General features: G+C 46.4%; 1 protein-coding gene across 2 annotated transcripts in view; it reads right to left on the bottom strand.

Annotated features, from left to right (window-relative positions):
• Positions 1-18,029, bottom strand: part of LOC138491096 (zinc finger protein 33A-like) — a 512,100-nt gene that overhangs the window by 313,106 nt on the left and 180,965 nt on the right. For both annotated transcript variants that reach the window (XM_069617411.1, XM_069617410.1), the window contains exon 5: positions 3,140-3,250. In XM_069617411.1, the coding sequence (XP_069473512.1) occupies positions 3,140-3,250 (111 nt within the window). The remainder of the gene's footprint in view (positions 1-3,139; positions 3,251-18,029) is intronic.

The following is an 18,029-nucleotide window of genomic DNA, read 5'->3' as shown; positions in this document are numbered from 1 at the left end:
GTAAACTCATCACAGCCTGCAGACCCTTCCTGAACACTGAGAACTGCATCATCCTATCTAGAACACTAATCATGGCAAAAATAGACTATTGTAACGCTCTCTACCTAGGGACCAGTCAAAAAAACATTGACAAGTTACACAAAACAATGCCATGAGGGCGGCCCTCAACATCCCTAGAAGATCTCACATTTCAGACATCAGATGCAACCTTCATTGGCTCCCCGTCGTGCAGCGAATTTCGCTTAAAGGGATGGTCTAGTAAAAATTTTTACTTAAAAAATAGATAGGCAACATAAAAAAAAAATACTAGCATTCTCCGTTTAAAACTTCCTATGTAAAATTTTGAGCTTTTCAAGCTCAAAATTCACAAAAGCAAGCACATGGGCGCATCCATTTTGTGAAATGGAGGCCCTCCTGTGCTGGCTTTTGCTTTTGCGGCACAAATGAAGGAAAAGCCAGCCAGCTGTAGTAAACAAAGGCTACCGCTGGGTGGTTTTCCCTTCATTAGTGCTGTAGGCGGAGGACCGGGACCGGAGACCAGAGCAGGAAAGCTGCAGCTGAATCTCGGTAAGTGCTATATATTTTTTTTTTAAAAAAAATAAGCACTAGCTGTGGTTTTTTTTCTAAGTTTTCCGGGCTGGAGGAGCACGGAAAACTTAGAAATAAAACCGCAGCTTTAAAAACGTTGTATTTATGTTTGCGGTCGCTTTTGAAGCGACCGCAAACATAAATACAACGTTATTGTGTTGGAAAACGCTGCGGTTTTTCTTTCCAAGAGCCCGAGAGCCCCAAATGGGAAAGCAGATTCAGGAAGAAACAACGCGGTTGTTTTCCGCAATGCCACGTTGTTTCTGCCTGAATCTGCTTTACCATTTGGGGCTCTCGAGCTCCCCATGGGGAGCCCGAGAGCCCCAAATGGTAAAGCAGATTCAGGCAGAAACAACACGGTTGTGTTGGAAAACGCAGTGGTTTTTCTTTCCGAGTTTCTCAGGCTCCTCCGAGCCGGAGGAGCCTGAAAAACTTGGAAAGAAAAACCGCAGCGTTTTCCAACACAATAACGTTGTATTTATGTTTGCGGTCACTTCAAAAGCGACCGCAAACATAAATACAATGTTTTTAAAGCTGCGGTTTTATTTCTAAGTTTTCCGGGCTCCTCCAGGAAAAAAAACCGCAGCTAGTGCTTATTTTTAAAAAATAAATAAATAGCACTTACCGAGATTCAGCTGCAGCTTTCCTGCTCTGGTCTCCGGTCCCCGTCCTCTGCCTACAGCACTAATGAAGGGAAAGCCACCCAGCGGTAGCCTTTGTTTACTACAGCTGGCTGGCTTTTCCTTCATTAGTGCCGCAAAAGCAAAAGCCAGCACAGGAGGGCCTCCATTTCACAAAATGGATGCGCCCATTTGCTTGCTTTTGCGAATTTTGAGCTTGAATAGCTCAAAATTTTACATAGGAAGTTTTAAAACGGAGAATGCTAGTATTTTTTTTTATGTTGCCTATCTATTTTTTAAATAAAATTTTTTACTAGACCATCCCTTTAAAACCTAAGCCTTAACCTACAAGGCTCAGAACAACCTGGCACCAGCTTATCTGACTAACCGTTTCTTGCTGCATGTCGCGAACAGACCTCTGAGATCAGCCTATGTCAACACACTCTCCATACCTAGATTTATGCTGCAGTCTGCTGGGGAACAAGCTTCCCAGTCCTTGCAGCTAAACTCTCAAACACCACCCCTTCCACTCTCAGATCAGAACCTACGTTCCACACCTTCAAGACCAAAACCAAACTCTAACTAAACAAGCTTGATGAGCCTACTACATCTTCACCATAGGCACTCACCTTGTAACTACATTAGCACTTCTTATCCCTTTTCTAACTCTTTACGTTCCTTCTACCTCTCTTTCTCATTTGCATCCCTTGCATCAGCTTTTAGTATCCTTATATGTTTCTGGAGTAATTATGTGTAACCTGCACCCTTGTTTTAAGTTCTGTTTTTTTAAGTTTTATTGAATCATCTTTGCTAAGACTGTTCCCCTGGGGGAACAGGTTATACCTGCCTGTAACCACCTTCTTGTAACTACGCGCCCAGATGCATCCGGGCAAGGTTGTGCTCTATAAATAAATAAAGAAATAAATCAATATACGTTGTTAGCCTCCATATAAACGTTCCTTTGCTCCACAACTGTTGCTAAGACGCGTTATCCCAAGAAGTAATGTTCCCATGCAAGGCTGCAAGACAGTACCAGGTGTCTCACAGTGGATGGTTATCACAGCCAGGCCAAAGCACGCCGCCGGCCGCCACCCAGCCAACCATGAGTTATGACACCCACAGCTGTCCCAGTCCAAGACCCATGAATTCCACGATAGTAGGTGACACCAGACCACCTCCCATAAACCCACTGCCCATAAAAGATCTAAACGAATACGACCATTCCACCTTATTTCATAATGACAAACTTTGTAATCCGAGGTACATGGTGGGATACACTATAGTCCAAAGAGATGGTGGAAGCCTTGTGTGTGGCTAGTGCGATGATGAATGAGTGAAGAATGTGTGGGTCAGCTTGATAGTAAGCCTCCCACTGTGCCAGTCCCCAAGCCGCCTAGGTGCACGCCATAATGATAGAGTAGCTTTCTGTTACATAGTAACTCATTGCGAACTCGACCTTGGTTCCCTGGAGATGAGTCCAGCAGATCTCAAGTGATGGAAGACAGACTGACGAGGCTGGGGCCAGTGATCTGGCATCTCCTATCGAGTGGGCGGATCATGTGTAGGGTCTCACCAACCACCCACGCAGGTTTTTACTGTATATTTGTGCGTCACTGATGACCATGTTTTTCCTTATAACATTCTGCTTGTACCATTTTTCAGCAGAAGGTTCTTGAGCAGCAGAGTTCTTTGCTGGCATGCTTATTTTTTATAGGATTAAAATGTGTTATCCATGCAAGAATCTCTTGGCCTTTTTCCCGTAGCAGGTTGTATTTTTTTCTGGTGTGCGCATTTGTGGGAGTGCCTTTAACACCAAAGCATAACGGACCACAGAATCCAAGACAAAGAACATATGCAGTTACTTGCTGGAGAAGAGTCACTCACTGACTGATCTGACAATATTCGAAATTTGAGGCATTATGGAAAAGTACCTGTGTTGGGGTCGGTGCTGCTTTCTCCCATTTCGGCAACGAGAGGATCAATGGAAATTGAAACCATCTCTTCTTTCCTCAAAGAAAGGTCAGTATTGAGAAATGGAAAGACTGCAAAGCAATTCAAGAGATAGTAGGTTTAAACATTGTAACCTTCGACTACTGCAGAAATCCAATATTAAAATAACGATTTGAGTTTTAGGTAACTTGCATAACACTACTGCAAAAAGAGTCACTTTAAGACGGCAAGTAGCTTAGACGGGGCTTGTGACCTCAGTCCTGGAACATGTATGTATAAGAGCTTATGGTACTTTACGGTGATTAGTGGGTGAGTAGAAATTCACAGGCAGAGCTTTTAATTGCAACAGCCTATAGGGTGAAGATCGGTGACCATCTCTAGCAGAGTAGCAGAATCTTGGAACAGAGCATAGGTCACCTATAGACATGCACACCTGGTTCACCTAGAACACAGCAAGTTTCTCCCATGTACATATTTGTTTCAGAAGCACATGTCTAAATGTGACACATGCAGAACCTCTCACAATGAAATCCATATTCTGAAGCTCTGTCAGAAGATAGATCTTGGTGAAGAGATCCTGCCATCTGGGAATTCCAGACAGATTGTGGGAGACTTCCATGTCTGAGCAAAGACCTGCTCCTTGCAGCTTTTTATAATTTACTCAAGTCTCCCGAAATCACTCACATGGACGGACCAGTATGGAGCAGGCTTTTTCATCTTTTTTCCTGGTACGTCATACCAGCATCCCCCCAAACCCCACTACTCCATCTCCTTTTACTGGGATAGGAAGAGGGGTACACGCATCACACTCACTGAAAGGATATCCTTTGGATCCTGTGGCGGCCTATGAACATCTCACATGCTGGATCAGTCACTGCTTTGAAGGCCTTGGACTTCTTTAAACGAAAACTAGGAAGTTGCCAGCAAACTTGCCAAATGGCTTACCCAGATTGTAAAGAGTTAGAATCTCAGAATAGACATTTGAAATGAAATGGGGGTGCCGCTCCTATGATGCAAGTGCCACATAAGGACTCAAAACCCACTTCAGACTTCACGAGCAAGCAGTATTATTGTCCAGGAAAATCATACTACTGAATGAAATTATAAAACACAAACAGAATAAAGAATTTTACTGTAGACAGTGCTAATAAATCTTTTACCCCTTTCATAGCTAATTCCATACCTACCCCCAGTGAGCTTTGTGGCCATTTACTTTGTGTCTGTGAAAATTCAAAGGTTTTGCACTCCGATCACAACCACTAGGTCGTCTACCTCGCCCACACCACTTACGCCTTGATCTACACAGTAGCCCCTCTCCCATAGCACGTACGCCTTCATCTACACAGTAGCACCTCTCCCATACCACTTACGCCTTGCTTCTACACAGTAGCCCCTCTCCCATACCACTTACGCTTTGCTTCTACACAGTAGCCCCTCTTCCATACTACTTATGCCTTGCTTCTACACAGCAGCCCCTCTCCCGTACCACCTATGCCTTGCATCTACACAGTAGCCCCTCTCCCATACCACTTACACCTTCATCTACACAGTAGCATCTCTCCCATACCACTTATGCCTTGCTTCTACACAGTAGCCCCTCTCCCATACCACTTACGCTTTGCTTCTACACAGTAGCCCCTCTCCCATAGCACGTACGCCTTGCTTCTACCCAGCAGCCCCTCTCCCGTACCACCTACGCTTTGCATCTGCACAGTAGCCCCTCTCCCATACCGCGTACGCCTTGCTTTTACACAGTAGATCCTCTGCCATACCACTTATGCCTTTATCTACACAGTAGCACCTCTCCCATACCACTTATGTCTTGATCTACACAGTAGCACCTCTCCCATACCACGTACGCCTTGCTTCTACACAGTAGCACCTCTCCCATACCACTTATGTCTTGATCTACACAGTAGCACCTCTCCCATACCATGTACGCCTTGCTTTTACACAGTAGATCCTCTGCCATACCACTTATGCCTTTATCTACACAGTTGCACCTCGCCCATACCACTTATGTCTTGATCTACACAGTAGCACCTCTCCCATACCACTTATGTCTTGATCTACACAGTAGTACCTCTCCCATACCACTTATGTCTTGATCTACACAGTAGCACCTCTCCCATACCACGTACGCCTTGCTTTTACACAGTAGATCCTCTGCCATACCACTTATGCCTTTATCTACACAGTAGCACCTCTCCCATACCACTTATGTCTTGATCTACACAGTAGCACCTCTCCCATACCACGTATGTCTTGATCTACACAGTAGCTCCTCTGCCATACCACTTACCCCTTCCTTATACACAGCAACCCCTCTACCATACCACCTACACCTTGCTTCTACACAGTAGCCCCGCTCCCTAACAACTTTCACCAATTCAATTAAGGGGCGGTTCCTAAGCAAGAGCAAACCCCAGTTCAGTAGACTACACATCCCACCTCACTCCTCTTATACCAAACTCTTGATCCACTGAACCTGCTGAATTTCCATCCAATTCCTATGCTTCCATATGTGATCAATTAGAGGGCAGTCAGAGTCGTTTGTCACTGTATCACTCCGTCAGGCTGCCTCAAAGATGTGTGGGCACTTAGTCATAGGTACAGTCTCTCCTTTCAGTGGTGGATGCTCTCCCCATGGTGTCTGGTGGCATAGGGGTCCTTGCTCTGGCCCAATTAGACCACTTGGAGACATTGTGAACCACCTGCTACTGTAACCGAGGAAGGAGGAGGAGGCCGACGCTGGCAGCGGACCCATTGCTTGTCTCCATTCTATCATGACAACACATATGTAATCTGTCACAATCTCCTCTTTCATCTCTGAACCTCTTCACTTGTCTTGCGGGTTGAGTCACAGGCCAAGGGATCCTACATAACTCAAATGGCAAAGATCTATAGTTGAAGGGCCTTTATTCAACAAAGAGAAAACCCAAGGGATTGGTTTTACTTAGGTAACTTAAGGGAAATTAGGAGTATAAACATTTCAGGCTCCTATTTAGAACTGTGGCGCTTGGTCCTTCCCTTTCTCCCTCAGATTTTGCCTTCTTGGGAGGACAAGAAACAGTCGCTCGCAGTCTTTGTGAAGTTAATTGCCCCACGCTTCTTTCTTGGTGGATGCAGTCCCTTGATTGGCTTTTATAGCGGTTTTCATTTCAGGACGTCCTCCTACTTATTGTGTTTGTGAGGTGTAAACCTTTCTTGGCTGGTCAGCAACTCCTTTGTACTACTCCACCAAGTTAGGAACCTGTTCAGAAGCTGAGGTCTCCAACAGACCCCTCTCTGGCTGCCCTCTTTGGAGACCTCTTCCTTTGGGCCACTGACCATCTACTCTTTTCTGCCCTATAACCCATCTCCATCAGTCTTTCTCTGTCCTCACCAGCTCCTACCGTACACAGTTTGACAGCTCCTCCTCGCTCCACTTTTGGCTGCTTCCTTGCATTCTTTTTTGCCTCTGCATCTTTGGTCCTTTTCTCCTCCCTCCTGTTTCTTCCTCTTTCTACCTTTATTTCACATCCTTCTACCCATTAGTCTTTTCCGATTCAATTTCTCTTCTCTCTGATTTCTCCCTTCCCTGCCTTACAGTTCCTCTTCATCTCATTCGCTCCTGCTTTTCTCCCTCTTTCTGCCTTCCTTCTATATACTGCCCCTGTCTCTTTCACCTTTGATCCTCTCCCCTGGCCTGGTGGTCTCTCTACGTTCTCCTTATTGCCCCTTCCTGACTATTTCACCTGCAGTCATGCCTCCTTTATATCTATTCCACCTCCTCCATATCCTCATATCTCTCCTCTTTCTGTCTGCTTCCCTTCATGGTCTGCTCCTCTAACCCTTTATCTTTCTCGTTCGTTCGTTCGTTCCTTCCTTGCTGCTCCATCCCACAACATCAGTTTACTACAACCATCCAAATTCGGATTCGCACACCATTCTCAGTTTCCCACTCCCCCTTTTACATAGCAGTGGGCTCGCCTGGGCACCTATTTAAATGATTGCACTTGTGTATTGCCATGGGCCAAGCTGTCATGCCAGGAAATCGATTCCCCAGATGATGCAGCTTATCGGGTGGGTATGCGTATGGCTCTGCGGTTCACACTTTAGGGCAGACCACCATCTTGGATACACAATTCTCCCCACTGTATCTGGCATCCAATAGGTAGTGCAGTCCTTTGCTTGTGGTCCATACACAAAGGTTTCCTTCCCTCTGCCAAAGCTCGCAAGCCCCTAAAGGTCCTTGTTTGCATAGGGACTGGCCCTGTCAGAACACCAACACTGAAACCAGTCTTCAAACAGAATGTCTTTGGCTGCACGGATATCCGCAGAAGCAGGTTCATGGCTCACTCGGCTAACAGTTGTCAAATTCCATTCATCAGCTACATGCAAGGCTTCCAGCAGCAACTTCCTTTGGTCCTGAAACACCAGCTTTCTTTCAGGCAAGTTCACCAGGACCATGGATGAAACATGCGGATTAAGGTACATCAGACTCCCTTTCATATGTGTAAGGAGCCTCTAGGCTAGTGGGCAAACAGCTTCCCTGGGTTGCTTCGTGGGTGAATAGAGCCATTGTTTTTCCCTACTTTATTGGCACCTGTACCGTATACTCCTCCTTCCTAGTGCACTAGTGGATTTGAAGACATGTAGCTATTGGTTGACACAGAGCACGTCTCCCTCTTAGTAGCCAGGTTGTCACTTTAAAGCCTGTCCCATGGCTTTTATATAAGTTAACCTTGAGGATACTCCTGTTCCATGATACTCACTTCTCTGGCCGACCATCCTCGGACGGACAGGGATAGCTTAAGTTTCTAGAGGGGCTATGGGCCTAAATCTTGTGATGGACTGGGGAGCATAGAGAAGCCTCTGTATACACCTTCTGGGCTTGTATCAGAAAGTGGGTGGAGTCACAAGACCCGTAAGTTCTACTCAGTCCCAGCCTACAATATTGGACTTCTTCACATCCCTCCCTCCTTTCAATGAGGCCCCGCTTCAGACAGACTTTCATATGGAAGAATGGTTTTTGGATCTCCAATATGAAGTCACAGGAAATATGTATGCACCCAGACATCCCCCAATCAGACACCCAGGTTGACTCACCTCAGAGTTCTTCTCATTTGCAGTTTGATTATTTGGTTCTGGACAGTTTCTCATCTCTTCCAGGCTTGGTCCATCCACCTGGGAAAATGCTGCAGATTGGTTCCAATAACTTCTGTAGTTGATTGGGAAATAGTAAAACTGCCCAGATGGCAGTTTGTTGACTGCTTAAACCAAGGAGAGAGGCAGAGCTGCCAAGACCCACGGAGCGCACATCTTTCGATAGTGCTCCGGATGAGAGAGTGAGTCACTTGACAGCCGTCATCTAAGCAAACAGAGAAGCCAAGGAGACAGGAACTCATGTCCTGTTAGTGGCAGGACCACAAACGCTTTGTGGTGGGCAGGGTGTATAATAACGACGAAACCACTCATCTGAAGAATCAACAAGACAGCCAATTACACGCAGTGATACGTGACAGCCGAGAGGGAACCAACAGAGACTGAGGCACCCGCAGAATAAATAACAAATGAAGTAGACCCGAGCAGGCATCGGCCCCCGAGATGTTCCCCTGAGGATATCAAGGGTAACAAGGAGAACCGGGAGGCTGCCAGGGAATCGTTACAAATATGGAGAAACTCATCCCAGTGAAACTCACAAGAACTGGAACTGTAATATTCTGAGAAAGAACATCTTTAAGCTTGAAAAAGAGACTATTCAAACTTAGGCACAAGTACTCTGGGAAGAAGGTAAAATACCATGTTCTTTAAAAGCTGGAGAGCAAAGCAAATTAGAGGGAGAAAATAACACTCCAATAAGAGAAAGAATTCTATGGAGTAAAGACAAGGGAAGCCTATAAGAACAAAACGCCACAAACCAAATCCCCCAGGAGAGACAGAATATTAATGATCCAGAAAGCATATACCCCATAAGAAAGTGTCTGTTAAAGAAATCCAAAAGGCAGATCAGCCTAAGTCAAAGGATAAGACAGAAAACTACAAGGGATTGCTAGAAGTCAATCCAGAGGGAAGACGGAAAACCTAAAGACCTTAGGAAAGAGTTGCAATAACTTTTACACAAGGTTACAAAAGACTACTTAAAATAGCCTATTAGCAATAGCCTTGAAGCAAAGCAGAACTCTACAAAAGAGAATCGGGAGAAAGGAGACTTTCTACTGACCTTATTGTTGGTTAGAATAGTGGTAGGCTCAGTTAGTATTCGTTTTTGGACAGCACACCTATACAAACATCCCGACGACTGATGAGCACCTTAGTTATTTATATAGGCAGGGAATACCCCATAGCAAAAGGGAAAGATGGGCCTTTTTGATTATTGTTTAATAAAACCAGCTGAAATGGCACCCCAGTTTCAGTGTCCTTCTTCGGACCATCAACTTCTATGAGCATGCAGTACTCCTTCACAGCGGCGTAGCCAGAATTGTCTAACAAGTGGGGCCTGAAGCTAATGTAGTTGGGCACACCGCAGCAACAATGACATCTGTAAATGCCCACATAGCACTGATGGGTGGGCATTTAGAGATTTTGGGTGGGCTTTGCCCGCTCAGGCCCTACCCCGTCTGCGGCTCTGCTCCTTCTTCCTGCAACGAACGTCAGCATTTTGAATCATTACGCAGACTCTTCTTCTAGGTCTTAGGCTACCAGCCTCCAATCCTCAGGGTCCACGTCCTTCTGACCAGCCACATATGGTGTCAGTCGTGGGATCTCTACCAACTGCCAAAAGTTGGGGGAACCGTACTGTTTACTAAAGTAAGCTCCAATGTCAAAGCCCCTACGGTAGCCACAGCAGAGTCCATAGGTACTCCAAAGTACAGAAGACATTGTAATTCCACCTGGCAAGAGACACCCGATTCACACCTGTCTTGCTCTCACCCCTCCCCAAGGACTAATCTCGAAATTAGGCTTGGTGTGGATATGGGTTGGATGTTATGGCAGGGGTGAGAGATCCTAATTTGGAAGGGGATATTAAAATTCTGCACAATCACAGAAATAATCCTTACACCGTAAAAGAGGGAGAAAAGTAGCACAATGGATCCTCGAAAAAAAACAAAAAGTTCCCTGTGCCCCAAGAGGTGGAGGTACAAAAGGAAACAGATGGTCAAAGGGATTTGGGGAGGCAGAACTTCCCTGGGTAGAAAATCACCAAACAGTCAAGCCAGTCCCTTTAATTTTTTTTAAAAAAGGGTTGCTTTATCAGGGGATATAACAGAGGGAATACACTGAACACAGCTATCAAACACATAGCCAAATTGTTTTGGAGCTAGCTCACTCACATCTGCTCATCAAGGAGTGGGAAAAACCCCAAACCTGATAATTCCCAGGTTCTACTGGCCAGGAGTTTTTGCCAACATAAAATACTTTGTGCTGACCTGTGAACTCCAATAGCCCCCTTACTACTAGCCATTATCGAAATTCAGCTCTTGTGGATAACGATGGACATCCTAGGCCCCCTAGGAACTTCTAGATTGGGAAACCGCTTTATCCTGGTGAGCATGGATTATGCCACTTGTTATCCAGAAGCATATCCCCTGCATAACACCACACAGCAAATATTAATCATCTATTACCCTTCCCATCGAGAAAATGATTTCTGAAGGAGATCCTTACAGTTCAAGGTACTAACTTCATGTCTCGATTATTGCAAGAGGTCAAAGAATTGCTTAAATCAATACCCGTCATGCCTTTGGTTAAGCAATGGTCCCTGTGGAGAAGGTGTAAAGGGATTCAAAACATTAGCCACGCAACCCCTAAAATGGCGTTGAGAGAGAGACAAACAAGTTACTTACCAACTGTAACGTTCTTTCGACTGAATGTTCCTCCCACGTATTCCTCATCTTATGATATTCGTCTCTTGTCAGCTTCGCTGCTTTGGAAAAAAAAAATCCTCGGCAGAGGGCGCTGTGCACAAGGTTGTGGCGTTGATGTCCGATGGTCTCCGTACCGCATCAACATCACCAGCAGTGTAAGTGGCTCTTGCCGCGCCCGTTGGCTTCAGTTCTGTTTTTTCAAGGAAATATCCGAGGAACACCCAGGCGTGCCTCAGGACTGAAAACGCTTTGTGAGAGAGATGTGTAAATAACGCAAACTGTACTGCGGGGTAGGATGGGAGGGGCGATGAGGAATACATGGGAGGGACAACCAGTCGAAAGAATGTTACAGTTGGTAAGTAACTTGTTCTTCGAATGGATTGTGTCCTCCCACGTATTCCTCATTTTAGGATAGACTCCCATAGCAGTGGACATTTTTGGAGGTGGGAGTACTAATTATTTGTATCATGGACGGAATGAAGTACCGCCTTAGCAAATAATCCTTCATGGGAAGAAGAGGCATCCAAGCAGTAATGCTTAATGAAGGTATGGCATTGATGCCCATGTTGCGGCTGAACAAATTTCCGCTACAGGGACTCCCCTCTTAAGAGCCGCAGAAGTAGCCATACCCCTCGTGGAATGGGCTCGAAGCCCATCCAGTGGGTTCTTTCCAGCCAATCTGTAGCACTCCACTATAGGCAAAATGATCCAGTGGGATATGGTCTGGTTTGTCACCGCTAATCCCAATTTATGGCCAGTATAACCCACAAAAAGTTGGTCATCCTGATGCAATTTTGTCATTCTTGATATATAAAAACAGAGAGCCCTTTTTGGGTCCAGTCTATAAAACCTCTCCTCTTTGCCTAAATGAGGAGGGTAGAACGTTGGTAGAATTTTTTTGTGACAAGTGAAAGTCAAAAACTACTTTTGGTAAGAAATAATGTTTAACCTTAAGTACCCTTGTAAAAAATAGTGTACAGAGGTTTGCATGAGAGAGCCTGCAACTCACTAACCCTACGGGCTGAGGTTAAGGCCACAAGAAGGATCGTTTTTAATGTTAAAAGCCTTAAGGGACAGGAATGCAGAGGGTCAAAAGGTATACAAGTTAGAAACTGAAGTACAAGATTTAAATCCCAAGTCGGGACATGAAAAGGAACTGGAGGGTACACATTAGTGAGCCCTTTCAGCAATTGGATGATCAATGGAATTTTGAAGTAGGAAACCTTGTCCGATGAGTGCTTGAAAATAGACAGCACAGCCAAATATCCTTTAATTGTTCCGATCTGGAGCCCCAGATTGGCTAAATGCAGCAGAACAGAAAGCACCATAGGAGTGCCACATTGAAAAGGGTCCACATTACTTTCCCTGCACCAGTTACTGAATTTATTGCAACAACACTGGTACAGAGACTTAGTTGCTGGCCTTCTGGCCGGAAGCAAAATCTCCATTACGTGCTCTGGGAGGTCCCAATCCTTATATCACAACCTCTCAGAAACCATGCGTGATGGTTGAATGTCTTGACCTCTGGATGGAGAACTCAACCTTCCTCTTGCGAGAGAAGATCCTTTCTTTGTGGAAGACGTATTGGAGGGCAGATGGACATGTCCAGAAGGTCCGGGTACCATGTTCTCCTGGCCTAATCCGGGGCAATTAGGTCATGGTTTTCCTGAACTTTCCCAACCTCCTGATTATGTGAGGAATCACAGGGACTGGAGGAAACGCATACAGAAGTGTTAATTCCCAGTCAACTACGAATGCGTCTCCTAGAGCTCCTCTTGGGGGAAAGTCCCTTGAGCAGTACTGATCGAACTTTCGGTTGACCGAGGTCGCGAACAGATCCACCTGAGGGGTTCCCCAAAGGGTGAAGATCTCTTGAAAGACATCCTGAGCTAGTTCCCACTTGTGGGATACTGTGCTCTGCCTGCTCAGAGCGTCTGTCGCTGTGTTCTGCTCTCCGGCTAGGTGAACTGCAGACAGAGATTCCTTCTTGTATTGCCCAGAACCAGAGCTGCATTGCCTCTCTGCACAGTGGTAGTGACCCTACGCATCCTTTCTTGTTGAGGTAGTACATGGCCACTGTGTTGTCCATCATTATTAGGACATTCTTTCCCCATACAGAGGTCAGGAAGGCCTTCAGCGCTAATCCGATTGCCCTCAGCTCCAAAAGGTTGATGTGTAGTTTGGACTCTGATTGATACCAACGACCGCTGATTGTCAGATCGTTGGTGTGGGCTCCCCACCCAGTGAGTGAGGCGTCCGTCACTACTGTCATCTCTGGCCATGGCTGCCAAAAAGATTCTCCTTTGAGGATATTGTCGTTGCAAGCCCACCGTAGTAGGTCCTGAGCAACAGTGCTTGGGACTTGCAGAAGATCCGACATACTCCTCGAGAATTGCGACCACTGAATTCTGAGGGCCTATTGAAGAGATCTCATCCTCAGTCGAGACTCTGCCACCAGAAAAATGCAGGACGCCATGAGGCCGAGCAACCTCAGAAAATCATAGGCCGGTAGACACTGGGCAATCCGGAATTTTGTTACCATCTGCAGAAAGTGGAGAGCTCTCACCTCGGGAGGCGTGGCTTTGCCCGAGGAACTATCCAGGACTGCTCCAATAAACTGGAGTCTTTGGAATGGTATCATATTGGACTTCTTGTAATTGAGGGAGAAGCCCAGCTTGTTTAGGGAGTGGAAGGTGATGGCAAGATGTTCCTGAGCTTGTTCGGTGGAACAAGCTCTTATCAACCAACTGTCCAGGTAGGGGTAGACGTGAATCCCCCCTCTACTGAGATTCGCTGCCACACCGCCATCAGCTTGGTAAATACCCTCGGGGCAGAGGTCAGCCAGAATGACAGAACTCGAAACTGATAGTGAGAGCCGCCAACCGCGATCCTCAGGTACTTTCTGTGCTTGAGATGGATTGGCACATGAAAATAAGCATCCTGAAGGTCCAATGATGCCAACCAGTCTTGGAGTTGGAGAGCCTGAAGGATCTGAGAAAGGGTTACCATCTTGAACTTGTCCTTCCTGAGGAACTTGTCCAAGTTTCTCAGTCCTCCATCCTTCTTTGGGATGAGAAATTAAGTGGAGTACCAACGCTTGTTCATCTCCACTTCAGGTACATGTTCTATTGCACCTTTCTCTAGCAGGGTTAAAATTTCCTGCACAAGGAGCGGATCTGGAATTTTGACAGAGTTGGCTCCCGGTGCATGGTCCCGAGGCCTTTTCAGGATGTTTCCAGTGCCCAAGCATCTGAAGTAATGCCCAGCCATTCGTTCAGATGCTGAGAGATTCTGCCTCCCACCGGGGCATTGTGTGGTAAGGTCTCCGAGAGATTTGGAGGCGGCTGCAGGAGCAGCTGAGGGCAAAGATGGCACTGCTGAGGCTGATTTCGCACCTCTTCCTCGTCCACTACGAGGGAGGGAAATTTATTTTACCTTTCTGCGCGGCCTGTCCTCTTCTTCTACCAAATGAGGAGTAGTATTGAAAAGAAAAACCTCTCCAGGAAGATGAGCCCGAATAAGGTTTGAGGCGGTCGCATAGAGGCGCTAAGTGACTTAGCTGCCGCCTTTGAGGTCTGCAGTTTTTCTAAGCTCTCATCAGCTTTACTGCCGAAAAGTCCTGAGCCATCCAAAGGCATGTTGAGTAGCCTGGCCTGCATGTCTGGTGCAAACCCAGACTTCCTCAACCACACAAATCTGACCAGTACTGTGTTTGCAGCCATGGATCTGCTGATGCTGTCAACAGTATCCAATCCAGATTGGAGACATTCCCCCAATGCCTCCTTACCATCTTTCACAATATTCAGAAAGCCTTCCCTTGCTTCACCTCCTGGAATATGTTCAGCTGCCGCCTTTACGCAATCCCACAGGGTATGGGTAAACCTGGCCAGGGTACAGGCAACATTTGCTGATTTAAGGACCATACTGCCAAAGGAAAATACCTTGCGGGCCCAAGCGTCCACCTTTTTATCCTCTCTATCTTGGGGATAGATGGATAAACCGACTGTCTTGTCGAGGAAGCACCTTGTACCACTAGACTTTCTGGTGTAGTGTGTTTACTCAGAAAATCAGGATCACTGCCTGATGGCCTATATTTTTTAGGAAAGTCTTTATTGACTGCTGCAACAGACTCGAGTCTCCCAATTTGAAACCACTGTTCTTAAAAGAGCCCTATGAAAGGGGCCTTTTGAGGACTCTGGCCCAGGATGTCAGTCATATCTTGTTCAAAAGTTGGTAAAGACCTGCCCCAACCCATATATTCAACAACTCTGTTCATCAAGTTCCTGTACCTGGAATCTGCATGTTCTGCAGGATCAGGTTTTTTAAACTAACTCAGGTGACGTATTAATGCCATTGGCAGAGTGAAGGGTATCACACAGGTCTCAGTCTTGACTCGGGGTCACTCAATTCTTCTGGCACATCTCTAATACCAAATTTAATCCAAAAAGGAGAAATTTCTTCCTCCGAGACATTTTCTTCCTCAAACATCGAGGACATGGACTTAAAAAAGTCTGATTTAGGTATTTGTCTCGAGGGAATCAAAGGATTCCTCGAAATCGTCGATGACGACTTCGATAAAGTAGCCGATTTCTCCTTTTGCTTCGGCATCGAGGTAGTCGGCGCCAATGAACTCATAGAGTGCTTCGACGATTTATGCTTTTTAGCCATTATCGGGGAATCACTCTAATCTCGAGGAGCCTTTGACGTTTTAACGTTGGGTCGAGATTGTCGAGATTCCTCCTTACTACTGGACTTGGCCTTAGTAGTTTCTGACTCTCCTGCGTCGTCCACGGGAGCGACTGGGGTCTGGCTCTTTCGAGGTCTCTTTGAAGGGGTCGGGCCGCATTCTCAAAGACCTTCATCATTTGCTATTTGAATTCTTCCCATTTTCTTGGGGAATCCGACCTAGTCAGACATCTTACCAATTCGGTAGATGTGTCGGACAAAGAGGAGGCAGATCTGTGTCTCCTCTTCATCTTGAAGAACGCCTTGATCTACTACGTGATCAGGATCTCTTTGAATGTTTGCGCTGTTCTGAATCTCTCGATTCGACTGACTTTATATTTTGAAGAGGCCTTCGAAGAGGTCTTCGAAGAGGCCTTGGAAGTTTCCAGCCCCACTGCCAGTTTACCTTTCCTCTCACAAAGAGCTTTCTCTGTCATCGACTGACAGGAGCCAGAGTCGCGGTCCGATGGTCCGAACCCAGGCACCAGAGAAACGCGGTGGGGGTCAGTAAGCGACATTTTAGAGCCACAGTCAACACATTTTTTTGAACCCCATCTTAGGAGTTGAAGGGGTAGAAGAAGACATTTTCTTGAAGAAAATTCGAAGCGTGCCGTTAACACGAGACTGAAGCAATCGGAAAAACGGAACAAGCCAATGGGCACGGCACAAGCTACTTATACTGATGGTGATGTTGACACAGTACGGAGACCGTTGAGGGACATCGATGCCACGACCTTGTGCACAGCGCGTCTGCTGAGAATTATTTTTCCGAAGCAGCGAAGCTGACGAGATACGAATATCATAAGATGAGGAATACTTGGGAGGACACAATCCATTCAAAGTTTGCCGTTCCAGTGGTGCTGGGTTCGGCCTGTAGCTTCCTGTCCCCGTCGCTCCTCGCAGCGGATATCAGGGTGAGAGTTCATGGAAGCAGCACGTCACTACTTCTTTGGTTACCGACACTTTGCAAGTGTTTTCGATTCCTTTTGCCGTTTCCTGTGATTCCCGAAATAACTCACACTAATCCTTTCCCATTCCTCAGTAGGTCTGCCTGTTCTCATCCCTCTTCAGGTTCGCCTTCAAAAACCAAACTGAAACATCCCTTGCTACTGTCAATAGGGTATGAGCTAACGGTAACTTCCACTCTGCCACTTTCTGATCTACTGCTCCCTTCTAACCTTTTCCTCTTACCTGCACAGCAGAATCCTTCATCCGCACCCTCTGGTGTTCTAACTCCTTCCTTGCTCCTACAGAGTTCCCGGAGCCGGCTTGTAGTGGACCCAGGCGGGTTACCAATCTTCCGCTCTTCCAACTCATCTCCTCTCTAATACCTCTTTAACACCCGTTCCCTCACAGCACGAGACACATACAACCCGGGCCATCGCAGATAACCAGCAAGCAGACGGTCGCAGACTGCAAGCTGGTACTTCTCTCTCCTTTGCAAGATAATTTTCACATTTTTTGACAACATTCTTACCTGTGCCCTATCCTACTCCTACAGGTGACATCAGTCCACGTTTAAAGGGGCAGAGAGGGAACCAGTCCTGCGTCATCAACATCCCCAGCTCAGAACGAAGCCACCAGGGTGTTCTTCCCCAGAGGGTTTCCCTGGGAATTCTATTCCCCTGACTCCTGCTCTCAGGGCAGGGGCATAGAGTTGATCAGGGGGATTTCTCGCTACGCAACTGGAACAGGTCAAGGTCTCTATTCGACTCAAACTGTTGATAACCTTATTTGTCTATGATAATACCCCAAGAACGTCGGTTTACCATCCCCAGAATAGAAATACACTGGTGGGCTCCCAACATCTGCTATCCTATTGTAATGCTCCTCTGGTATCCACGGGGACGTCACTCAGCCGGTTCTGACCTCTTAGGACCTTAAACCCTTCTCTGGAGGCTATTCGACTGAAGACCGGGCCTGAAACACAGGATTGGTAGAGTTTAACTCCCTATTGTCTCTGTGTGCTTGAACCACTTCTTCCCCGGGGTCCAACCCTTCCCTTTGATCCACAGCTCACCTTGTTTTCTTGGATAGTGTGCTCTCCGTCATGCTTTCAGCGCAGGGGCGCGTTGATTGATGCGGGCTCGTTGCTGCCTAGTTACTTCACTGGCAAGAGTCCGAGAGGTAAGTATAATGTGTCTTTTGAATCGTTCCTTTCCTTTCTCAGATGATGGCCGTCATCCGGGGATGGCGGCGTGCTGCTGAGATGAGTAGCGCTGAAGGTGAGTAAGAGCACGATGCACCCCTTTCGTACTTGCATTGAACTGAGCTCTTTTTCTGTGTCTTTTAGGTG

This window comes from Ambystoma mexicanum, chromosome 10 (genome assembly GCF_040938575.1).
Source record: "Ambystoma mexicanum isolate Mex_15411 chromosome 10, UKY_AmexF1_1, whole genome shotgun sequence".
Taxonomy (NCBI): domain Eukaryota; kingdom Metazoa; phylum Chordata; class Amphibia; order Caudata; family Ambystomatidae; genus Ambystoma; species Ambystoma mexicanum.
This window is presented reverse-complemented; position numbering and strand designations above follow the sequence as displayed.